Here is a 25487-nt window from a genome sequence, read left to right on the forward strand (position 1 = left end):
GTAGGACGCCATTAAGTGTCTGTTTATATTTTTGGAATATTTGTATTACAGTTAATAAAAGGAGGTTTAAAAAACCCACCCAGGAATGGGCACTGCCTCCTGATCCTGTTTATTTGGGCACTTACTGGGCACACCCTTCACTCCTTGCATTCCCTTCTAATGTGAGAGCTGGGATGCTGGGGCCTGGAGGCCAGCTGCACTCAGCACTGGACTTTCACTCATGGTTACAGAAGTCGGGCTACATTAGCTCCCCCGGGCCCCCAACGGAACCAACTCCATTGCCATCCAGGTGCTTGATAAGCATATGCTTAGTGTCCTATTATCAGGATGAACCAGCAGCCCCAGGGACTTGAAGTCTTCATTCTTTTGCACCCCTTACAGATGTTCCCAAACCAGGATCCCTTCAATTGAGAGCCTAGGATGGTCCCTGGCACATACTAGGCATTCAAATACTGGATTGGTGTATGACCCTAAAGAGCAAACAGAATGAGGTAATAACACACTCCTGGCCCCACTTCTAAACTTCCCCCTCCCTCTGAGAAATGCCCGGAAGCTTCTTAGGCGCTTGCCAGCCTGGACATCCAGGCCCTCAGCATAATGCACCCGTATCTACAATATAGCAAATTTCATATCCTCCCACTCTTTCCTGCATTATTGATGGGCTATGTACTTTTTAAAAATCAATTAGATCAGGATGTGGAGCTGGAGTTAAAAAAACAAAAAGCCTTTAAAAGTCTGCTCTTGTTTTTGCTGTTTTGAATAGGAACAGAAAGCTTTCCCTCCGGTTTGAATAAGTCAAGCCCAGGCTGGCCGCGAGTGGCCAGGACCAGGAAACTGTGGTTAAGATGCAAACCCAAGCAAATAGAACCCTGTGTCTATGCAGCCATTATTAAGATTAGGCAGCAGACCTGGAGCCTCTGCTCTGGGGTGGTTCTTCAGTACCGCTGCTGCTTGCTTGCCAGCAAACTGGGAAGCCGGTGGGAGAGAAGGCAAGGTAAGATCTGTTTGGTTTATGGTGCATGTGAGTAGAGCTATCCTACTGAACAAGGAAGGAACGTAAGGAAGAGGAGATAGGGATTTACCTGGCTTGTCTTCTTGGATGAGGCTTTTACAGGGTTGAACCAGGAACTATGACCAGTTTTCCAAACTTCCTGTTGAGAAGCCAAGGCCCTTTCTAGAGACCACTGAACCAACAGGGCATGTTTTTAAAAGGTGGGGATGAAAAACAACCCTCAGAAGGATAAGATGGGGGAAGGCAGAACTTAAAACCAGCTTCCTCTGTGTGGGATCCATTCATACTGATATATCTAAGAATTAAGGGCCATCAGCTTTTTTTTTTTAAGTTTATTTATTTGACAGAGACAGAGAAAGGGATAGATAGGGACAGACAGGCAGGAACGGAGAGAGATGAGAAGCATCAATTCTTAGTTGCGGCACCTTAGTTGTTCATTGATTGCTTTCTCATGTGCCATGACCGGGGGGCTACAGCAGACCTAGTGACCCCTTGCTCAAGCCAGCAACCTTGGGCTCAAGCTGTGAGCCTTGCTCAAACCAGATGAGCCCGCGCTCAAGCTGGCGACCTCAGGGTTTCAAACCTGAGTCCTCCGTGTCCTAGTCCGATGCTCTATCCACTGCCACCGCCTAGTCAGGCAGGGCCATTGGCTTTTAACCTGGGATTTCAGGTTAACTGAAGATCACTGCACCCCACTCCAGGGGTTTCTGCAGTGATCTTAGAGTGCTGAACTAATAAGGACTTGGGGGGGGGGGGTGACCATGTTTGGGGGAAATTTGATGTCACAGATGGAGTCACATTTTCTGGGTGTTCCAGTGTGGCAAGAAGTCCCTTTGAGGCCCTGGCTGGTTGACTCAGTGGTAGAGCATCAGCCTGGCGTGCAGGAGTCCTGGTTCGATTCCTGGCCAGGGCTCACAGGAGAAGCGCCCATCTGCTTCTCCACCCCTCCCCCTCTCCTTCCTCTCTGTCTCTCTCTTCCCCTCTTGCAGCCAATGCTCCATTGGAGCAAAGTTGGCCCGGGCGCTGGGGATGGCTCTACGGCCTCTGCCTCAGGCGCTAGAATGGCTCTGGTTGCAACAGAGCATCGCCCCCTGGTGGGCATGCCGGGTGGATCCCGGTCGGGTGCATGCAGGAGTCTGTCTGCCTGCCTTCCCGTTTCCAACTTCAGAAAAATACAAAAAAAAAAAAAAAGTCCCTTTGAGGGTGTCCCCTCCTGCATTTGGGAGACCCAGGGCCAATAAGGTCCCTCCCAATTGCTAAGTCCCTGCTGGCAAATGGGACTGCTGTTGGCCTCTAAGGCTCACAGCCCCAATTAATGCCAGATGGTTTGGCTTTTACCAGGTTGACACTCCTTTATCTTCAAGGAATGAATTCATGGGCCTCTGTCCCCTTCGCCTATTTGGGTAACAGCATTTGCTTTTAATGACTGAAGTCTAGGATCTGAAGAAAACCTGAACAAGTATTTCCTGGCAGTTCTGAGCAGCACAGAGTGGGGCAGCTAAACTTAGCCAATTAAATCCTCAAACAGCTGCTCCGCGTCACCGCCCCGCTTTAGTTCTGCCATCGCAGTAGACAAAGGGAGTTTGCTTTTGTTTTTGCCAAAGTCCATACTAAATAATGGCACATATTCCCTGAACCTGGCGTCATCCACCACAACTCAAAAACAGAATGGCCAGACATGCACCTCTTAATAAGCACAATGTGCCTGCAGATAGCAAAGGTCCACACAGACCTTTCTGGACGGGTTTTTTTTTTTTTTTTTTCTGAAGCTGGAAACGGGGAGAGACAGTCAGACAGACTCCCACATGCGCCCGACCAGGATCCACCCAGCACGCCCACCAGAGGCTACGCTCTGCCCACCAGAGGGCGATGCTCTGCCCCTCCAGGGCGTCGCTCTGCCACCACCAGAGCCACTCTAGCGCCTGGGGCAGAGGCCAAGGAGCCATCCCCAGCGCCCGGGCCATCTTTGCTCCAATGGAGCCTCGACTGCGAGAGGGGAAGAGAGAGACAGAGAGGAAGGAGGGGGCGTGGTGGAGAAGCAAATGGGCGCTTCTCCCATGTGCCCTGGCCGGGAATCGAACCCGGGTCCCCCGCATGCCAGGCCGACGCTCTACCGCTGAGCCAACCGGCCAGGGCCTCTGGACGGGTTTTTGTCTTGAGTAGATCCATCAGGCCTGTCCTGGTCCTTTGCCTCTTGGGAGCATTCGTCATTGGTGATGACATATCAGATTGTAAGCTCCTTGAGAGTAAGGATCAGGCATGCACTGTAATTATATAAATCTCCTATGTGACCATGGATGTGAGTAGGGGCTTGATAATCCCGGATGCTCCTTGAATAGAGATGGTGCATGATCCACACAGACTTTTCTTTTCCAGTTATTCCCTCCCTCCAGCTAAGGTCACACACAGCAGCACGGGCTCCTCAGGGTCTCTGGGGAGGGGAGAGGGCATCAGCTCACTGGCAGAACAGGCCACACCTACCTTCCCCTGCGGCACCTGCACTGTCCCAGGCCCAGCCCTGCCATTTTATTTTCCCTTTTCTTCTGGGAAGTACAGGGAATATATTAGTCATGTGACAAAAGCAGGATGGGTTGTCTGAATTTTAGGATAGTTTACTCAAGAGTCTGGAAACTAGAAGCCCAAAGAGAAGGTCAAGGAGTTGACTGTGGAGAGGAGCTGGGAAATGAGAGGAGAATGAGAAAACAACCCAATTTAGAAATACTTATTCTGACATCAGCTTTTCTTCCCTGTGTACCACTGAATTTGGGTAAGTTTAGGAATGGCTTTAGTACATCAAAATGACTAAAAGCACAGGTTTTAGGATCAGATATGGATATCCTAGCATATGATCCTGGGAAAATTCTTTAAACTCTCTGAACCTGTTTTCCTACAATGAAAGATAAAATAGGCCCTGGCCGGTTGGCTCAGCGGTAGAGCATCGGCCTGGTGTGCAGGAGTCCCGGGTTCGATTCCTGGCCAGGGCACACAGGAGAAGCGCCCATCTGCTTCTTTACCCCTCCCCCTCTCCTTCCTCTCTGTCTCTCTCTTCCCCTCCTGCAGCGAGGCTCCATTGGAGCAAAGATGGCCCGGGCATGCTGGGGATGGCTCTGTGGCCTCTGCCTCAGGCGCTAGAATGGCTCTGGATGCAACAGAGCTACGCCCCAGAGGGGCAGAACATCGCCCCCTGGTGGGCATGCCAGGTGGATCCCGGTTGGGCGCATGCGGGAGTCTTGACTGCCTCCCCGTTTCCAGCTTTGGAAAAATGAGAAAAAAAAAAAAAAAGAAAGAAAGAAAGATAAAATATACTTGGCTTATGAGAATTAAATGAAATAACATAAAGTGAATCAACAGAGCTTAACATACTTATCACCCCTTCAGTAAATAATTGTGCCTGTTACCAGAGCTCTTAACAAGGGACATGGCAAGTGGGATGCAGAACTTCCAGGTGGGGATCCCAGGGCCAGACTTACAGTGTGACCTTGGACAAGTCATTGCCCCTATCTGTGAAATAGCACAGGGATACACCACAGACATGGGAGGATGGCTGATGAGATCCAGAAGGACTTAGGAAGAAAGCTGGATGAATGCCTGCTGGGAGAGGCCTCATCTCCCCGCTTGCTCTATGATGTTTCAAATCCCAGGAAGACAAGAGCCATGTCTCTGAGCAGCGCCTTCAGGACTGTGGGCAACAACCCTGGGATTATCACCTGGAGAATAGAGGTGAGCTGGGCTGGAGGCACACCTGCTCATCCTGCAGTGGGGGCAGACTCAACCCAGCCAGATCAGCTACAGGACAACCCTCCAGCACTCCTTTGTCCCTGGCCTGTGGTTCAGGAACAGTGAGAGGCAGCATCAAAGTACACATTTTCCTACCCTTGACCCTTCCTAAGCATTGAAAGCAGGTGGGAGGCAGGTAGAGGAAATGTTCTTAGTGTTGGAGAGGAGGGCTCTGAGCAAAAATAAGCTTGCCCTTTATTCAGACATCTGCTCAGCTAGTCTGCACTTCCAGTAAATGCTCTGGAGAGATGGGTGAGGCCAGGGCCCACCCAGGAGACTGATACTCCTGGCTGCTTCTGTCAGAAAAAGGGAACCTGTCTTCCTCAGTGTTCTGGCTCCTGCAGTAGTAGGGGAGCACTGTGTGGATGGGGGCACGACACATCCTTTCTCCCACCTGACTTGAGCCCCTGTGGCTGACCGTAAGCTCCAACAGTTTATAACTGGCAACCGTCCTGGCCTGGGCAGAGCCACCTGCCAGATGTGAGACCCCACACTACCACCTCCCTGCTCAGAGCCCAGTGAGTGGCTGCTGCATAAAATTCAGGGAGGCCTCACTCCACTATCCTCCATTTGGAAGAGGGAGTCACAGCCTCTAGCAAACAAGTCAAGAGTTTGTGAGAAGCCCAGGATACTTCCACTGTTTTTAAAAAACAACTTTTGTACTAAGAAAGTACAAAAATTATGGAATAGTTAACATTTTTACATTTAACACACATTTTGCATAGAATACACACAAGTATGACTGCATGTTTACTTTACTTTACTTGGAGGCAGGGGTGAAAATCTGTATCTGAAGCCATGAGAACAGTCCTCCTGGAGCAAGACATGCCGGTGACAAGTCAGGGCCCCAACCCAGACTCAATATGGGATCCTGGGCCTGGAGCCCTGCACACTGCTAGCATTCACCACCACCACCCGCAAAGCTCCACAGAATCTCAGGGTTTTGTTCTTTCACACCTTGGCCAGTATTGCTGGTCAGAGCTGGAGGACATGTTGGCAGCCATGGTACAGCTGCTCAGAGGCGTGTTTTACTTGATAGCTAACATATATCCAACTCTTCCTTGCAACGGGCTGGAGGTGGCTCACAAGGCTTCTTACAGTGCAGCAAGACAAAACAGACAAGACAGGGAGCAGGGAGGAGGATCAGATGAGGACAGGGATCCACATTCAGACCGGGGCCATCCAGGCCAAGTGCAGAAGCTAGAAGGCGATCACACTAATCTTGTAGCTCACTGCCACACCCTGTAAGATCAGTGGGGACACCTCCCTTACCTCTGCCCTGCTGCCTGTGCCAAGTGATGGAGAGGAAAGGGAGCCTGGGGGGAGGTGGAAGGGATGCAGCCAATGCACATGCCTTGTCCTTCCAGAAAATGGAGCTGGCGCTGGTGCCCCTGAGTGCCCATGGCAACTTCTATGAGGGGGACTGCTACGTCATCCTCTCGGTGAGCTCCCTTCCCCCCATTCCCACAAGCTTCTCCCCTGAGAGCCAGGCTCCTCTGAGAGATCTGCCAATAAATCTCATCAGGCCCCTGGTATCCATCTTGATTCTTCCTTAGTGTTATACAGGCCAGACCTCCATTTTGACCACTAAAGACCATTCATAGGCCAGGGAGTTTACATTTTCCATGACAGGGTGGGGATGGGGCCCTCAGTCTGTCTGAACCTGGCTAAGTAGCTCATGAACAGCACATCTCCCTGGGGTGGGGGGCAGACCCCAGATTAAAGCAGTGTGGATGAAGGCCAGATAAGTATAGGCCATCTCTGGCCTCAAAATGCTCGTTCCAGTTGAAGAAACAACATCCCCCATGAACAGCGCTGACAGCCATGAGATGGAAGGTCCACCCCATCAGTGGACCAGCGGTGTAAGAGCAGGAGAGCAGAGCGTGGCGAGGGAAGTTTCAGGACAAGTTGAAAAAAGGCCCCACTGCTCTCCATTGATTTTGAGAATAAGATGTCAACTTTTCCCAGATGTGGGGAGCAATCAGGACTGCCAGAGCTTGAGCCACACAGCAGGTCTGCGCAGGGACCACTGCAGGGAGGGAGGTAGAAGCCTGCCAAAGACGGGACATGAGTCGCTGTATGCTGCATTCTTCCCATGCCAGAGGGGCCAGCAGCAAAGGGAAGGCGAGCTGGTCCCTGACCTGATCTCTCTGGCTACATCCCAGACGCGGAGAGTGGGCAGTCTCCTCTCCCAGGACATCCACTTCTGGATCGGGAAGGACTCCTCCCAGGACGAGCAGAGCTGTGCAGCCATCTACACCATGCAGCTGGACGACTACCTGGGGGGCAGCCCGGTGCACCACCGAGAGGTCCAGTACCATGAGTCCGACACCTTCCGTGGCTACTTTAAGCAGGGCATCATGTGAGTAGTTATGTACAGAGCAAGGACAAAAGTGGCAGTTTACCAAAGAAGGAAACCCAAAGGGCCACAAGTACATGATAAAAGTAATCAGAGAAATGTAAATCAAAACAAAGCTATCATTTCCACCTACTGAAGTAGCACAAACTTGAGAGCTGGGTGGTGCCAAGCACTGGCGAGGCTGTAGGGAAATAGGAGCCCTCGTGCCTTGCTGGCATGAGGGAGGACTGGCACTGCATTACACAGTGATCTGCCCAAGGCAAGTCCCACTCAAAGGAATTCTCAGGTACCCAGCTCCATAAGGGCACATGAACCAGAACCTTCACAGCAGAATCATTAGTGATGGTAGAAGCTGCAGGCAATGTAGAAGCCCATCTCTGGAAGACCAGACAGGATAATACTCCATGACATTAAGGAGTACTATGCAGGAACTAGAAGAAATGGACTAGATATGTACCTAATATGTGGACAGAGATTACAATCATGGTGTTTGGTGAACACAGTAAGAAACAGCCTTGAAGATATTTAACAGAATGCTAATTTCTGTGTTTTTTTTTAAACAAGAGTGAGGGGCGAGAGGAGAGAGAGAAAAAGAGAGAGAGAGAGAAAAGAGGTGGGGACAGACAGAGACAGACAGACAACAGGAAGGGAGAGAGAGGAGAAGCATCAATTCTTCATTGTGGCACCTTAGTTGTTCATTGATTGCTTTCTCATATGTGCCTTGACTCGGGGGCTCCAGCTGAGCTAGTGACCCCTTGCTCAAGCCAGTGACCTTGGGTTCAAGCCAGCAACCATGGGGTCATGTCAATGATCCTATGCTCAAGTTGGTGAGCCTGTGCTCAAGCCGGCAACCTCGGGGCTTCAAACTTGGGTCCTTAGCCTCCCAGGCCAACGCTCTATCCACTGCACCACCACCTGGTCAGGCATCAATTTCTGTTTTAAAAAACACAGCCCTGGCCGATTGGCTCAGTGGTAGCACGTCGGCCTGGCGTGCAGAAGTCCTGGGTTCGATTCCTGGCCAGGGCACACAGGAGAAGCGCCCATCTGCTTCTCCACCCCTCCCCCTCTCCTTCCTCTCTGTCTCTCTCTTCCCCTCCCGCAGTGAGGCTCCATTGGAGCAAAGATGGCCCAGGCGCTGGGGATGGCTCCTTGCCCTCTGCCCCAGGCGCTAGAGTGGCTCTGGTCGCAGCAGAGCATCACCCCCTGGTGGGCAGAGCGTCGCCCCCTGGTGGGCGTGCCGGGTGGATCCCGGTCGGGCGCATGCGGGAGTCTGTCTGACTGTCTCTCCCCATTGCCAGCTTCAGAAAAATACAAAAACACACACAAACACACACACACATGAATACAAAAATAAATAAGTAAATACATGAATACAAAACAGCAGGCTACATTTTACCAGAATGAAAACAAACAGATGTTAAACTATTAGAATTGCTGCCTATGGTGGAATGAGGACTGAGAGTAGGATATGCAGATAAAAGAGAATACATAAATACTTAAAACAAGAGAGGAGTCTGGTAAAGGCCAATTATGATACTGTTTCATGAACTGATGAGTTTGATTAACTCAAAACTTTGCACTCAACATGGAAAACAAAATGAGAAATTCCAATGACCTGAAGAATGCTGAGGCTGGTTCAAGGCCAGCTTCTTGCAGATCAGCAGTTCCGACTGACTGAGGACATACGGGGCAGAGGGCATCACACCAAGTCACCAGCAAACCCAAAGATATGCCCACCCTCTGCTCCAGGGTGGTTCTGTGCACGCCCTTCACCTGCGAGACACCTGATGGAGGCCGGGCGGGGGTGAGCGCCAGGGGCAGGGGAACTGATCCCAGCAATGGGCTGGTCTTAAGGCCATGGTGTCTTGAATGCTTCCGCTGCTGCCTGCCTTGTGTCCCTCTCCCCATCACTCCAATAATCACACAGTTCCCAGAACAGAACAAGCTCTTTCATGCTGTGGGGTCTTTATCACTGAGGACCCCTGTCTGGAGCACTAGTTCCTTATTGTTGGTTCCTATGCCTCATATCTCAGCTGGAATGTTACTCCTTCTGAGAAGTCTGCCATTACCACTCTGTCAAAAAGTCCTTCGCTGCCTGACCAGGCAGTGGTGCAGTGGATAGAGCGTCGGACTGGGATGCAGAGGACCCAGGTTCCAGACCCCAAGGTTGCCAGCTTGAGCGTGGGCTCATCTGGTTTGAGCAAAGCTCACCAGCTTGGACCCAAGGTCGCTGGCTTGAGCAAGAGGTTACTCGGTCTGCTGAAGGCTCGCAGTCAAGGCACATATGAGAACGCAATCAATGAACAACTAAGGTGTCACAACGAAAAACTAATGATTGACGCTTCTCATCTCTCTCCGTTCCTGTCTGTCTGTCTCTGTCTATCCCTCTCTCTGACTCTCTGTCTCTGTGAAAAAAAAAATCCTTCACTGTGTCTACTTCTGTGGTGGCAATTACTGCCACCTAGGTTTGCCCTGCTTATTTAATGTCACCCACATGGGCAGAGGCCGCACCTGTGTGATTCACCACTGTCTCCCCTATACCTAGCACATAGCAGGTGCTCAAGAAATAACTGAATGACTATTTCCTCAGCTACAAGAAGGGGGGTGTGGCCTCGGGGATGAAGCATGTGGATACCAACACCTATGACGTGAAGCGACTTTTACACGTGAAGGGGCAGAGAAACATAAGGGCCACAGAGGTAAGTGCTGCCCACTCTCTGTTCTGGGCCCAGGGCCTCTCTACCTGGTTCCTAAGAATTCCTCCAGAATAATGTCTACTTTCAGGTGGAGATGACCTGGGACAGTTTTAACCGAGGTGATGTCTTCTTACTGGACCTTGGGAAGGTCATCATCCAATGGAATGGTCCAGAGAGCAACAGTAGGGAGCGCCTGAAGGTACGGCTCTTCCTGGTCTTCCCGCTCTCTCCTCTCCTCAGGCCTGGCCATAGGGCTTGGCTCTCTCAGATGCGTTTTCCTCCCTCCCTCCTCACTGGCTCTTCCCTGATATTCAAGCCAGAGCCCTGCCTTGGAGTAGAATCTATTTTAGAAAGAGGCCAAGTACATGGGTCTCTGACTCAGCCCTGGGCTCCTCAGCATCACAGTGACTGCTGTCTGGGGTCCAGGCTGCTCCTCCCAAAGCCATCAGGCAGGAGCGGAGCAGGGGGAGGGAGCCCAGTGCTTCCATGCATTTCTTTGACAGGCCATGCTTCTGGCAAACGATATTCGGGACAGGGAGCGAGGGGGCCGTGCAGAAATAGGAGTGATCGAGGGAGACAAGGAGGCAGCAAGCCCAGAGCTGATGAAGGTACTTCAAGACACCCTCGGCCGACGCTCAGTGATCAAACCTGCAGTCCCAGAGGAGATCACGGATCAGCAGAAGAAATCAACTATCATACTATATCAGTGAGTAGCTAAACCTGGCTGCTGGTTGGAAGCTGGGGCAGGGGGAAGGTGTCCCCTAGAAGACTAAGCACTTCTGCTTGGCTCCTCACTTTGGGGTACAGGAGTCTGGCTTTCTTTTAGTCTTCTTTCAAATGCAGCCTCTGGAAAGAGCTCAGTGTTCTGACTCAAGGAAGCAGCTGAGACTGTTCCTGTTAGCAACTCTTCCTGGTCTCCAAGGGAAACTTCCTTTACTCGGATCTCTCCGTGTCCAAGGATGTAGATGGGATATTTGGAGAGAGATATACAAAAATCTTCTCTAGAGCACAGAGTCACTCACATTCCCATCTGCATTCAAGCCACACCTTTCATAAGAAGTCAAACTCTACCCAGAAACTGCAAACTAAAACAAAGCCAGGAAAACATCAAATGACAACAAGGTGCTTTGTAGAAGAGAAGGCACAGGCTAACCTCTCCCTTTCTCCAGTGTCTCAGACTCAGCTGGGCAGCTGGAGGTCAGAGAGGTAGCAACGAGACCTCTGGTCCAGGACTTACTGAACCATGACGTAAGCAGAGCTTGGGTGGGCTTGGCGTGCGTGGGGTGACAACACCTGGCTTCAGAGGCAGGCCCTAGGGAAAGTGTAACCGTTTTTCTCCTGGCTGCTTCAGGACTGCTACATCCTGGACCAAGGTGGAACCAAGATCTATGTGTGGAAAGGACGAGGAGCCATAAAGGCTGAGAAACAGACAGCGATGTCTAAAGCCCTGGTAGGAGCTACAGATGTGCAATATTGTCCAAAAAATTCTATCAGTAACACTTCGTATAACATTGCAGTTATATACATGGACTTTGAAGTCAGACAAGCTGACTTTAAATCCAGATTTAATACCATCTCCTGGGGTTGCTGTGAGGGTTAACATAACATTTGTAAACCGTTCAGAACTGTGCCTGGCACACACACTGGCTCAATAGAAGGTGCTATTACTATTGAAGGGGACAGCTATCGCTGGTCAAGGCTAACAGCCCTGTCCTCATGGAGCTCACAATACTGTGCAGAACCATGCAAGAGAACCAAGCAGGATGTACTTTCAAAGCAATAACTGGGAATATGAATGTAATACAAAGTCAGTAGAGCACATCGAGTATTGAAAGAACAGAATATAGAGGATTCTGCAAAAAAAAAAAAAAAAAATTAGTAATAATCATAACAGGACAATAAAGTGATGACACAGTGTTCCTCACCTCAGCCCTTTCTTTTTTTTTTTTTGGTATTTTTCTGAAGTGAGAAGCCGGGGGGGGGGGGGGGGGGGGCAGAGGCAGACAGACTCCCTCATGTGCCCAGCCAGGATCCACCAGGCATGCCCACCAGGGGGTGATGCTCCACTGCAACCAGAGCCATTCTACGGCCTGAGGCAGGGGCCATGGAGCTGTCCTCAGCACCTGGGCCAACTTTGCTCCAATGGAGCCTTGTCAGCCCTTTCTTTGAATCAGGTAAGTTTGTCCCTAGACAGAAATGAGTTAGAATTTGTCTCTGATTCCCAGAAGAGAGCAAGGGAGCAATCCTAACAACTGGCTTCAAAGGGCTGAATCACTAGCCAAGCAAAGAACTCAAGTCAGTGCATTCCCAGACTTACCTGCCTTCTGGGGCTGGGGGGTTGTTTACAGAACTTCATCAAGATGAAGGGTTACCCCAACAGCACCAATGTGGAGACGATCAACGATGGTGCAGAGTCAGCCATGTTCAAGCAGCTGTTCCAGAAGTGGTCAGTGAAGGAGCAGACCATGGGCTCAGGGAAAACATTCAGTATTGGTAAAATCGGTAAGACTGCCGCAGTTGTCTTCGCACTGCTGGGATGCTAGAATGGCAGGCATGGGTGCTTTCACTCACTTGGCTTCTCCCAACCCCTTCTCCGCAGCTAAAATTGTCCAGGATAAATTTGATGTGACTCTGCTGCACAACAAACCAGAGGTAGCTGCCCAGGAAAGAATGGTCGATGATGGCAATGGGAAAGCAGAGGTAAGCCTCACGATTCACATCTCAGGGCAGCCGGCAGCACGGGCCCTCTGGCTGTTCTGCTGGAGAGGAGGCTTTGCTTTCCTTTCCATCTCCTGTCAACAGCTCACCCAGCAGATCTATTCAACTCAACTCTGAGCTGGTATGAGGAGGTGACTAACCAGGGACAATGCAGGTCTCCTCCAGATTCAGATCATGCAAGTGTGGTAATCCCTACCTACTGGGAAAGCAGCACCAGAGGCTGCAGGGGGTCTGTGAGTGGACAGGACAGAACTTAGTGCCTCACCTGGGTTTCTCTGCTAAGCATGACTCTGTTCCTCCCAGGCAGCTATCTCTTCAAATAGGACCCCCACTTCCCGGGAATTTTATTTCCTTCTGTGCCCAGGTCTGGAGAATTGAAAACCTGGAGCTGGTCCCTGTGGAGCATCAGTGGTATGGCTTCTTTTATGGGGGAGACTGCTATCTGGTTCTCTACACATATGAGGTTTATGGAAAGCCACGCTTCATCTTGTACATCTGGCAGGTAGGCCTGGGGCAGGCTCTTGGCTTTCAGAGGTGATGTTTCCTCTGGCCACACAGCTGGGGCAGGGGTAGCAGTGACCCATTCCTCCCATCACCATTGCAGGGCCGCCACGCCTCACGGGACGAGCTGGCAGCCTCCGCATACCAGGCAGTGGAGGTGGACAGAAATTTCAATGGGGCCCCTGTGCAGGTTCGGGTCACCATGGGGAAGGAGCCACGCCACTTCATGGCCATCTTCAAAGGAAAGCTGGTTATCTTTGAGGTGAGAACCCTCGGATAAAGTTACACCATGAGCCAGAATGCTCAGAACTAACATGCTAGCAGGGGCCACAGTGGAGTGAAGGAGGGATAGACGTGGACAAGAAGGGGTTAATCTCTCTAAGACACTAAAGTGAATCCCAACTACCTAGGACTCCAAGTCCAAACCACTGCCTAATTCATGTTCAAAGTCTTTCATAATCTGACCCATATTACCTGTGTAGGTGTATTACCATCAGCTCCCTAACCTACTCCAGTCAGATGGGTCTCTTCATTAGACCTCACAAGTGCCATATCATTCCCTGTCTACCTCCCCCACCAAATCAGATTCAAGTCCTACTTCTCCCATGAAGCCTTGGCTGAACCACTACCCAAAATGCACAATATCACATGCTTGACCTATACAAGTTTGTGGTCAAGTCCTGTATTTGCCATTATTAGCCCGGTTCTTCCTGCCTCAGTTTCCTTGTCTGTACTATGGTATCATACCTTCACAGTTACCAGGAGGATCAAGGAAATGATGTAGGTAAGTACCAGCCACAAAGCCTGGCATATAATAGAGATCTCAGAATGAAAGCTAACATTACTGGCACCATGACTCCAGAGCACCTTCACCTCTCCAGGTAGCCTAGAAGTTCTCAAGGGCAAAAACAATGTCAGATACATCTGTGTTCTCCACTACCGCTAGCCCAGTGCTCTGCTCACATGGCGTACCTCAGATCCAGACTCTGCTTTTCTCTTCCTCTCCAGGGTGGGACTTCCAGGAAGGGAAATGCCGAGCCCGAGCCTCCAGTAAGGCTCTTTCAGATTCAAGGAAATGACAAATCGAACACCAAAGCAGTCGAGGTTCCAGCCTTCGCCTCCTCCCTAAACTCCAACGACGTCTTCCTGCTGAGGACCCAGGCCGAGCACTACCTGTGGTATGGCAAGGTAGGATGGCTGGCCCAGGGGTCACACCTGCCCTGTGCCCACCCTACTGTCAGCAAGGCCAAAGGAACCCAACAGTAGGCTGGAACAGTACACAAAAAGCAAAGCCTTTTTCCTACAGGGTCTCTGAAAGGACTGCCAACATTCCCCACAATTAGGCCTCCGGCTAGAAAGCCAGTGACAGCACTGCTCACACCCAGGAGACACTCTAATAGACTTCTAAATGGACAGAGGCTGAATAAGTTGATCTTCCTATACCAATCTGGTGGATTATAATAGGATAGGCATTACTACTAGGGGAAAAAACACTAAATAATGTGATTTTGTCAATTCAGACTGCATCTGCATTAAAAAGCATCAAATTATTTTACAAAAGAGAATTATAGGAAAAGATGCTCAATAACATTAGTCATTAGGGAAATGCAAGTGAAAACCCAAGGAGATACATCTGCTACACACTTAATAGAATGGCTAAAAAAACTGACAATATTGGCCCTGGCTGATTGGCTCAAGGGTAGAGCATTGGCCCAGTGCCAGTGCACGGAGGCCTTGGGTTCAATCCCAGGTTGGAGCACACAGGTAAAGTGACCGTCTGTTTGTCGTCTGCTTCTCTCCCTCTTCCCCTCCTGCATTGGTTTTAGCATCAGCCCAGGTGCTAAGGATATGGTCCAAGCTGCTGAGGATATGGTCCCAGCATGTCAGCCTCTGGAGCTAAAAACAGCATCAGCCCAAGACTGGGGTTGCTGGGCTGGGTACATGCAGGAGTCTGTCTATCTCCCCTCCTCTCACTTAAAAAACAAACTGACAATATCAAGTGAAGATGCAGAACAACAGAAACTCTCCCACATTGCTGGTGGAATGCAAATCCAGCCTTTGAAAAACAATTTGTTTTTTTTCTTTTTTAGCAATAGAGAGAGATAGGTAGGGAGATGAAAAGCATAAACTCATGGTTGTGGCACTTTAGTTGTTAACTGACTGGTTCTCATATGTGCCTTGGTGGAGGGGAGGGGCCTCCAGCTCAGCCAGTGACCCCTTGCTCAAGCCAGAGACCTTGGGTTCAAGCCAGCGACCATGGTGTCATGTCTATGATCCCATTGGCAACTGGCAACCTTATGCTCAAGCTGGTGAGCCCACTCTTAAGCCGGCAACCTCGGGGTTTTGAACCAGGGTTCCTCAGTGTCCCAGGTCGAAGCTCTATCCACTGCACCACCACCTGGTCAGGCTACAGTTTCTTATAAAACATACACTTAACACTTAGGCCTGACCTGTGGCGGCGCAGTGGATAAAGCATCAACCTGGAACGCTGAAGTCGCTGGTTCAAAACCCTGGGCTTGCCTAGTCAAGGCACATATTGGAGTTGATGCTTCCTGTGCCCCCTCCCCTCTCTAAAATGAACAAATTTTAAAAAATTAAATTAAAAAAAAAAAGATACACTTACCATCTGATCTAACAATCCCACTCCTGGGCATTTACCCATGTGAAATAAAAAACTGTCTTCACAGAAAAACCCATACATAGATGTTTATGGCACATAGCACCTTTATCTGCAATCACCCAAAACTGGAAGCAACTAGAGAATGGGTAAATAAAGTGTTTCATCTATACAGTAGAAAACTACTCAGCAACACTGAAAACAAGGCTACAGGTGATGCTAAGTCAAAGAAGCCAGACTCAAAGGCTACAGAGTATATGATTCTAATAATGACCTTCTGGAAAAGGCAAAACAATTGTGATGAAGAATAGAGTAGTGGTTGCCAGAGGTTAAGAATTCAGAAGGGTTTGACAAGAAAGGGGTAGCCTGGGCAAATTTTTTGCAGGGGCGAGGCAACTGATCTGATTCTTTGTTGTGATGGTAACATGATTCTATGTATTTGTCAAGACTCACAGAGCTGTATGCCAAGAGTGAATTTTCTTGTATATAACTTCTAAAGTAAATTTAAATTTTTCTCTTAAAAAAAGTCAAAATTAGGGGCTAAAATTCTAACTGAAACCAAAACAAAGGTGACTCCTATAACACCCATTGTGGGTTTCAGAGTTTAGTTCTGTTCTTTGCTACCACACTGCATTTTCCTCCCCTCACCCATCCGCCCTCCCAGCACTGGAACACACCTGTTTCCCCATCCCCAAGTACTGTGGGTCAGTAGCAGAGCCTGGCAACACAAAGCTATTAGTAATAAGCTTTTGTTCCATATCAAAGTGCTCAATTGTGACTAACATCTGTGTTTTCTCTCACACTACTCAGGGGTCTAGTGGGGACGAGCGGGCAATGGCTAAGGAGCTGGCCAGTCTTCTCTGTAACAGCACTGAGGATGTTGTGGCCGAGGGCCAGGAGCCCCAGGAGTTCTGGGACCTGCTGGGAGGGAAAACTCCCTATGCCAGTAGCAAAAGGTATGGGACCACAAAATCCCCTCCTCCGGGCTCCCCCTGCCTCCCAGGCTTGTGAACTGCACATGATTTGTAAGCAGCTCAGTTTCCTTAACGGACTGTATTGCAGACTACAGCAAGAAATCCTTAATGTCCAGTCCCGTCTCTTTGAATGTTCCAACAAGACTGGCCAGTTCATTGTCACTGAGATCACAGACTTCACCCAGGATGACTTGAACCCAGGTGATGTGATGCTCCTGGATACCTGGGATCAGGTAAGACACAGCCAGAGTGCTTGGAACAAATGACAAAGATCCTTACAGTTTTGGCTACTTTTATGTTGTAACTACCCTGCCAAGATAAACTCAAGGTAACCCTGGACCGTCCCCAAGTCAATCAAACAATTGTTAGAGGTGATCAATGAAAGAGTCTGCTTTTTGGCAGGGTTGGAAAGAACAGAATGTTGTTTAAAACTCACCATCCTGGGCCCTGATCAGGGCCCACAGAAGCATCCATTTTCTTCTCCCCTACCCTTCCTCCCTTCTCTCCCTCAGCCTCTCCTGCAGCCAGTGGCTCAGCTGGTTCAAGCATGGCTGAGGGAGCTATCGGGTGCACGTGGGAGTCTGCCTCTATGTCCCGTCCTCTCACTTAAAATACAAACAATTCACCACCCCAGAAATTTCCCACCTTGCTCTGGGGAAATCAGGCTATCCTATCATGAGGCACTTCTTTCTCTCAGGATCAATAGCAGGATCCACACCAAAAGACACAGGCCTTTTAGGAACAAAGGCGTGAAAAGAGGATATCTTCAAGGCAACCCCTCCTGACATCCCATTTTCCTCAATTTGGCTCAGCACTATCTGTGTTCTAGTCACTGTGCTAGGTGTAATGTCACCAAGATGAAGAGTGCCATCCCGCCCTGAGGGACTTTACAAGTGGATGGGAATAGGGGGAACAAAGAAGGATTTTACTATAATGGAGATACACACAAAGTGCTTCAAATTAGGGGCACTCACAGTTTAGCGGCTCCCAGATGACTTCCTGGAGGAAAGGGCTCCCTTATCTCAAAGGACAAGTAGGCATTAATCAACCAGGTCAAAGAGGGCATTCTGGGCAAATAAAATAATACAAGTAAAAGCAAGGCACAAAATAGTCTAGTATATAGGGAACTACAAGTAATATTATCAGAACATAAGAGTTAAAAAGAGCACATTGGCCTGACCTGTGGTGGCGCAGTGGATAAAGTGTCGACCTGGAAATGCTGAAGTCGCCGGTTCGAAACCCTGGGCTTGCCTGGTCAAGGCACATATGGGAGTTGATGCTTCCAGCTCCTCCCCCCCCCCCCCCCCGTCTCTCTCTCTCTCTCCTCTCTAAAATGAATAAATTTTAAAAAAAAATTAAAAAACAAAAACAAAAACAAAACAAAACAAAAAAAACCCTGGCCGGTTGGCTCAGCGGTAGAGCATCGGCCTGGCGTGCGGGGGACTCAGGTTCGATTCCCGGCCAGGGCACATAGGAGAAGCGCCCATTTGCTTCTCCACCCCCCCCCCTTCCTCTCTGTCTCTCTCTCCCCCTCCCACAGCCAAGGCTCCATTGGAGCAAAGATGGCCTGGGCACTGGGGATGGCTCCTTGGCCTCTGCCCCAGGCGCTAGAGTGGCTCTGGTCGCGGCAGAGCGACGCCCCGGTGGGGCAGAGCATTGCCCCCTGGTGGGCAGAGCGTCGCCCCTGGTGGGCGTTCCGGGTGGATCCCGGTCGGGCGCATGCGGGAGTCTGTCTGACTGTCTCTCCCCGTTTCCAGCTTCAGAAAAAAATACAAAAAAAAATACAAAAAAAAAAAAGAGCACATTGGGGCCTGACCTGTGGTGGCGCAATGGATAAAGCATCAACCTGAAACGCTGAGGTTGCCAGTTTGAAACCCTGGGCTTGCCTGGTCAAGGCACATATGGGAGTTGATGCTTCCTGCTCTTCCCCACTTCTCTCTCTCTCCTCTCTAAAATGAATAAAGTCTTAAATATATGAGAGCACATTAGGGCTGGTGCTGTTTATAACTACCATGTGAAGAAGTTTTAGATGTATCCTGGGAAGCTACTGAAATTTAAGCAGGTGAATGGCAAGGTGAGATTGCGCTTTACATAGAGCATTCCAAGTGTTATTTACAATAGCCAAGATATGGAAGCAGCCCAAGTAACCCACCAATAGATGAATGGGTAAAAAAAATCTGTGGTACATTTACACACTGGAATACTACACAGCCATAAAAAGGGAAAAACTGTTACCCTTTGTGATGGCATGGATGAACCTCGAGATTATTATGTTAAATGAAATATACCAGTCAGAAAAAGATAAGTACCATATGACTTCATTTATGTGTGGAATCTAACGAACAAAATAAACCAACAAACAAAATAGAAACAGACTCATAGATACAGAGAATAGACTGGCAGCAGTCAGAGGGGAGGGGGGTTTGGGGGTTGGGTAAAAAAGGTGAAGGGATTAAGAAAGAAGAAAACTCATAGGAACAGACAACAGTGTGGTGCTTACAGGAGGGAAAAGGAAGTGGGGGAAGTAGAAGAGGATAAAGGGGGATAGATGGTGATGGAGGGAGACCTGGCGTGGGGTGGTGAGCACATGGTGCAGTGTACGGATGACATGTTATGGAATGGTGCACCTGAAACCTATGTAATTTTATTAATCAGTCACCACAATAAATTCAATTTATAAAAATGAGTTAATTATTTTTAAAAAAGGGATGGGGGTGAGAACAACAGAAGATGATGCTGAGAGGCCAGTCACTATACTGCTGTAACAAGTCCAGTAAGAGCTGCTGCGGGCCTGCAATGAGCAGTGGGGGAGGGGCAGGGGGATGACAGATTGGACAAATGCATAGAACATAAACTGCCCAGCCCTGGTAACTCACTGGATAGGGGGCATCTCTAATGACTCCCAGGTTACTGTCTTAGAAATGACTTGGGTAGGCACCATTCACCAAGAATAGAGACCCAGACACACTTTAGAAAAGAAGAGCTACATTTTGGGGGTGTTATATTTGAAGTGCATCAAGACAGCCAAGACGAGGTGTTTTACAAGTTGGATTCAGGAAGTTGAAGTTGAGAGACAGAATTCAGGACTGGAGATGTAGGTATGGGACATACACATGGCAATTAAAATCACAAATCAAGATGATTCCAAGAAAAGCTTTCTCTGCTGAGGCTGAGTTGCAGAGGCAGAAAGAGAGGACAGTGTTTATGATCTGGAACAGAGTCCTTGCTATGAGTGCATTAACCAACATTCACTCTATCTCACCAGGTGTTCCTGTGGATTGGGGCGAAGGCCAATGCCACAGAGAAGGAGAACGCTCTTGTTACAGCCCAAGAGTACCTGCACACTCACCCGAGTGGCCGAGACACTGACACACCGATCCTGATCATTAAACAGGGGTTTGAGCCCCCCATCTTCACAGGCTGGTTCTTGGCCTGGGACTCTCACATTTGGAGTGTAAGAACAGAGAGAATGGGGAAGACATTCTTATTGTCATGGAGCTCAACATTACTAGCTCAGTGGGAAGGTGGGATATCAAGGGCTGAGTAAATCCAAGTCCACATCTGCCTTCTCCCTGTCCACTCCCTGCTTTTCACTTTTCTTTTCTTCCCCACCCTCCACAGCACTAAGTCCAGTTAGAGAATTCCCAGCTTGTTTCAGGAATACGTAGTATGTAGAAGTAACAATGTTTAGAAAGTATATCCACATCTTTTTTAGCTTTACAACCATCCTGACAGCTAGGGTGAACATTGTCTCCCATGTTACAGATGTGGAAGCTGAAAGAAGTTATTTGTCTAAAGTCACAATTAACCAGGTTTTCTGACTTGTAGTCAACTGCCCTGTCCTAAGTCTTGTATGGGGGATTTAAGGACCACCAGCAAAGAGTGCAGAGTATGTTTACACACCTTCCAATCCTGCATGGGCCGAGAAGGGGCGCTTCACTTTTGCTCACCCCTGAAACGCCTTCCAATCCCCTGGCATTTTTGCTTTTCTCAAGGGTGCAGAGTTGGCCTGAGCTGGCCCTTCTGACATGCAGCACCTCATCCTGTTTTCCATCTCTTCTTTTCAGGCGGGGAAATCATACGAACAGTTAAAAGACGAGCTCGGAGACGCTGCTGCTATCACCAGAATCACTGCTGTGAGTGTCTGGAAGAGCAAGTCACACAGACGACCAGAGCGAGAGAGAGTCAATGCCTGTAGCGGTGAAACCCTACCGTGCCCTCCTCGCATCGCTCCGCTCTGGTGCTCTATTCTGATATGAAGACTGTTTCAATCAGTAGAAAAGCAGGTCTCAGAGCCAAGTTTCTTATTTTACTGCCTTCCAGAATTTAGAATAGACTTGCTGTTAAAAAAAAGTCCAATTTTATTATTCAGTTCTGTCATTCAAGACAGATTAAATTTATTGGCAGCATTTTTCAGAAGTAATATGTTTCTAATCCCAAAAGTATGTTTATCAGTTTCTGACAGTGGAGTTCACAGAAATTCAGGTCATTACCCCTATTTTAAACTGATAAGAACAAGTACTATGCTTCATCTTGGCCCAAAGGCTGAGAAGTGGTTTTACCCCTATTTTAATGACTAACAGGAGTGGAAGTTCTGGCCAGGAATTCAACTGCAATGAACATCAGGATGAAAGCAGGGCACCCAGCTGTCCACATACAGGCAGTTTTGTCTTGCGTGCTTTACAAACTCAAGATTCCAAAGCTAACAGTGATATAAAATCTTTAAAATATATTTAAGAAAAGTATGACTTCAATTTGAAGTCATTTCAAGGCTAGAAATGTAGAACTGAAGTGCCAAGAGAAGGGGTGTGATCACAATATTTAATGAGATTTAAGCATAGCATTTATGCCAAACTGGCTATATAGATTTACCTCAAACTTATTCAGTCAGCTTTCCCAAGAACCTTAAAAATCTGAGTATTTTAGATTTCCAGATGATTTTTTTTTGTGACAGAGACAGAGAGAGGGACAGATAGGGACAGACAGACCAAAAGGGAGGGAGATAAGCATCAATTCTTCATTGCGGCACCTTAGTTTCTCAGTGATTGCTTTCTCATATGTGCCTTGGCCGAGGGGCTACAGCAGAGCAAGTGACCCCTTGCTCAAGCCAGCAACCTTGGGCTCAAGCTGGTGAGTCTTGCTCAAACCAAATAAGCCCGCGCTCAAGCTGGCGACCTCGGGGTTTCAAACCTGGGTCCTCTGTGTCCCAGTCCAAAGCTCCATCCACTGCGCCACCGCCTGGTCAGGCTCCAGATGATTCTGACATGCAACCAGGTTTGGGGGCAATTGTTCTAAAATATAATCACACCCTGACCAAGAGTGGCGCAGCAGATAGAGCATAGTACTGGGAAGCAGGAGAGCCAGGTTCGAAACCCCAAGGTCGCTGGCTTAAGTGCGGGCTCATCCACTTGAGCACAAGCTCACCAGCTTGAGCACAAGGTTGCTGGCTTGAGCGTGGGATCATAGACAAAATCCCATGGTTGCTGGCTTGAGCCTAAAGGTTGCTGGCTTGAAGCCCAAGGTTGCTGGCGTGAGCCCAAGGTCACTGGCTTAAGCAAGGGGCCACTCAGTCTGCTGTAGCCCCCTGGTCAAGGCACATATGAGAAAGCAATCAATGAACAACTAAGATGCTACAATGAAGAATTCTCTCTGGGCCCTGGCCGGTGGGCTCAGCGGTAAAGCGTGGGCCTGGCGTGCAGGAGTCCCAGGTTCGATTCCCGGACAGGGCACACAGGAGAAGCGCCCATCTGCTTCTCCACCCCTCTCCCTCTCCTTCCTCTCTGTCTCTCTCTTCCCCTCCTGTAACCAAGGCTCCATTGGAGCAAAGTTGGCCCAGGCGCTAGAATGGCTCTGGTTGCAACAGAGCGACGCCCTAGATGGGCAGAGCATCACCCCCTGGAGTGCGTGCCGGGTGGATCCTGGTCAGGCGCATGCGGGAGTTTGTCTGACTGCCTCCCTGTTTCCAACTTCAGGGAAAAAAAAAAAAAAAAAAAAGAATTCTCTCTGTCTCTGTCAAAAAAAAGAAAAAAAAGAAAATGATAATTACAAAGGGTTAAGTGATATAAACCAAAATTTTAATATTATACAGACAGAACTTCAATAGCACAGACTTAAACAGTTTTTTATCCTATGTTTGTGTTTTTATCGTATCTTACCTAGGACATGAAGAATACAACCTTCTGCCTGAATTCTGAGACAAAATATTATCCTATAGAAGTTCTATCGAAAAATCAGAATCAAGAGTTGCCTGAGGATGTGGACCCTGCCAAAAAGGAAGTGAGTAGCTGAAGGAACTATGACTGATGTAAGTGGAGCTTTCCAAGAATAAAGCACCTGTCTCAATATATTGCCTAGGACAGTTCCAGAACATTGTATGCACTCAACAGATGTTTGGGCTATACAGTAGCTCAAGCCAAAAAGCCAGGGCTCCTTCTTGATACTTTCTTCTCACTTCCCATATCAATCCATCAGCTAGCCTCTGTCCACTCCTCTTCATCTCTCTGTAGCCAGTCTGGTCCAGCCATCATAGTTTCCACACCATCCCTACATTCTATTGCCCACAAAACAACAAATGGGATTTAAAACAGATTAACACTGTTCTATTTAAAACACCATGAATGGCTTCCCACTACACTTAGAGAAGAATCCAAATTCCTTTGCATGGCCTCCAAGGCCCTACCCAATCTAAACACTGCCCTCTCTGATTTCATCTCACACACAGTGTCCTCTTCACTTAGCCCCTTTAGCCAGTGGCTACTTTTTCTCTAACGTGCTCATTCCAGCCTGTGAGCCTTTGCACTTGATATTGCTTCTGCCTAGAAAAAACTTAACAGCCAGCTTCTTCTCATTATTCAGGTCTCAGCTCCAATGTCACCTCCCCAGGAAGGCCTTCCCTGACTGACCAGATGGTAGCACAGTAGATAGGGCGTTGGCCTGGGAAGTGGAGGACCCAGGTTCGAAACCCCAACATCGCCAGCTTGAGTGAGGGCTCATCTGGCTTGAGCACCCCATGATCGCTGGCTTGAAGCCCAAGGTTGCCGTCTTGAGCAAGGGGTCACTAGCTCTGCTGTAGCCGCCTCCCCCCCCCCCCCCCCCCCCCGTCAAGGCACATGAGAAAGCAATCAATGAACTAAGTGCCACAACGAAGAATTGAAGCTTCTTATCTCTCTCCCTTCCTGTCTGTCTGTCCCTATTTATCCCTCTCTCTGTCTCTCTATCTCTGTCACACACACATACAAAAACCCCACAGATGTCATATCTTAATTAATTTTACTTGGATAGAAAATATCAATTAAACATCAATAAATAAACGTTAGGAAATTTTATGCCCTCAGCAAGATCCCCCTGATCTTATATTTGAAAATGTCTGGATAAAAATGGCAGATAAGGACATAAAGCAAAGAAAACCCTCACTCAATTAGCCAAAACCTAATGTCTAGAGTTCATACAAAAGAAACTGGTGCCAAGTGAAACCCTGGAACAGTGAATCGAGTCAGTTCTTCCACAGACCAAGATGGGACTCTATAACCTGAAAAACTCTCCAATGAATAGTTTAAATCTATTACTGACTTTCTGAAAATTCATTCTGCTTCCCCAGTCAGGGACCTACTCTTTTAGCCCCCCTCTCCCAAACTCTGTGGGCACTGATCGGTGCCATGTCTTCCTTCTAACTGGAAACTGTTTTCTCCCTTAGAATTACCTCTCTGAACAGGACTTTGTTTCTGTGTTTGGAATCACAAGAGGGCAATTTGCTGCTCTGCCTGGCTGGAAACAGCTGCAGATGAAGAAAGAAAAGGGGCTTTTCTAAGGCAAGAAAGTACACGCCTACTGCACGACCACAGAAGACAGCAGATAGCGCTAGTACCCGGATCAGGAAAGACTTTATCTACCAACTGTTGCCTAACATTCAGCTACTTAATTGAGATAAAACAGGGCCTGCAAATAACAGCATGTTCTCCATTTTTCTCATCCTTGTATTCCTTATTTATTGTTATATACCTAAAATGGTAACTATCCGTTTTGATTTTTCTGGCTTTCTGGCTAAATAAAGCCTCAGCAGAAAGCACTAAAACTACATGAATATGGAGAAGTCAAAGTAAAAGAACAAAAAACAAAAATCAAAACAAAACAAACCCAAGTTTCAAGTGTTTACTATTAAGGCAGAAATCTAAGTTTTCAATTTTAAGATCAGTATTTCCAAAACCTATTTAACCCAAAAGTCACTGAAGTTAATCACATGTACACCCCAAAGCCAAAATCCAGATGCCCAGATCTGTATGTGCCAGAGCTTTTTAACTTTTCAAATAAAGATATCTTTAAGAGCAAATGGAAATTCTTTTCAGTATTATGGATTGGCCTACTATAGCAATTATTGACTGTATTGTTGGGAGAAATGTCTCAGTACCAGGAAGTAGAGAGGCACTCTGAGTAAGCTCTCTGGTTCACTGGACCACTGCAATTCCTGTTCTAGCACAAGAATGCCAAAATCTGCCTTGCAGCTGTCCAGGAAACCTTAGTCCCCACCTACTCACACCCCATTATCCAAAAGAGAAATGTGTTATTCATTTCAGTGATGAGGCCAGAGAAAGTGTGTATACCACCACAGAGAGCCTTCGAAGCACACAACAGACATCAACAAATGAACCACATTTTCCAAACAACTGTAAGTTTGAGTCAACAATTCCAAAAGAATCCATGTGGCAGGAATAATGTAACTGGGAAGTTCCAGCACAGAAGCATAGTCCAAAACATCACAAGAGTGTTCTACGTCACAGAAGTAAGACAGAGTAAGTCAGAAGTTTTAGGGACACCATAATAAATCTATGTTGAAGGG

At 48.3% G+C, this 25487-nt stretch overlaps 1 protein-coding gene and 1 non-coding gene across 4 annotated transcripts; one reads left to right on the forward strand and one right to left on the reverse strand.

Moving 5' to 3' along the window:
• Window positions 1–848: 848 nt before the first annotated feature.
• AVIL (advillin) lies at window positions 849–24963 on the forward strand. 3 transcript variants are annotated; one of them, XM_066365834.1, is made up of 20 exons: window positions 849–994; window positions 4525–4732; window positions 6157–6231; window positions 6892–7151; window positions 9739–9847; window positions 9933–10043; window positions 10348–10550; window positions 11014–11092; window positions 11196–11294; window positions 12193–12346; window positions 12444–12544; window positions 12927–13064; window positions 13167–13325; window positions 14072–14251; window positions 16491–16636; window positions 16743–16887; window positions 19920–20108; window positions 20722–20790; window positions 22814–22930; window positions 24348–24963. In XM_066365834.1, the coding sequence occupies exons 2-20, from the start codon at window positions 4553–4555 to the stop codon at window positions 24459–24461; spliced, it is 2628 nt and encodes an 875-aa protein (XP_066221931.1). In that variant the 5' UTR covers window positions 849–994; window positions 4525–4552; the 3' UTR covers window positions 24462–24963. The 3 variants fall into 3 exon arrangements, with proteins under 3 accessions (XP_066221931.1, XP_066221933.1, XP_066221934.1); XM_066365836.1 differs by having other exon boundaries at window positions 6955–7151; XM_066365837.1 differs by having other exon boundaries at window positions 4654–4732.
• LOC136396304 (U2 spliceosomal RNA) lies at window positions 21013–21211 on the reverse strand. The gene has a single exon (XR_010749654.1). It is a non-coding gene; the product is annotated as a U2 spliceosomal RNA (small nuclear RNA).
• Window positions 24964–25487: the final 524 nt, after the last annotated feature.

The sequence above is a fragment of the Saccopteryx leptura genome, chromosome 2 (genome assembly GCF_036850995.1).
Source record: "Saccopteryx leptura isolate mSacLep1 chromosome 2, mSacLep1_pri_phased_curated, whole genome shotgun sequence".
NCBI lineage: Eukaryota > Metazoa > Chordata > Mammalia > Chiroptera > Emballonuridae > Saccopteryx > Saccopteryx leptura.

What these genes read in the sequence shown, in the direction of transcription:
- AVIL (XM_066365834.1), top strand. Translation starts at nt 4,553, where the DNA reads ATGGCTGATGAGATCCAGAAGGACTTAGGAAGAAAGCTGGATGAATGC. An exon ending in ACAGTAGGGAGCGCCTGAAG is followed by an intron (nt 10,044 to 10,347) that starts GTACGGCTCTTC and finishes TTTCTTTGACAG; the next exon opens with GCCATGCTTCTGGCAAACGA. An exon ending in TGGACCCTGCCAAAAAGGAA is followed by an intron (nt 22,931 to 24,347) that starts GTGAGTAGCTGA and finishes TTTCTCCCTTAG; the next exon opens with AATTACCTCTCTGAACAGGA.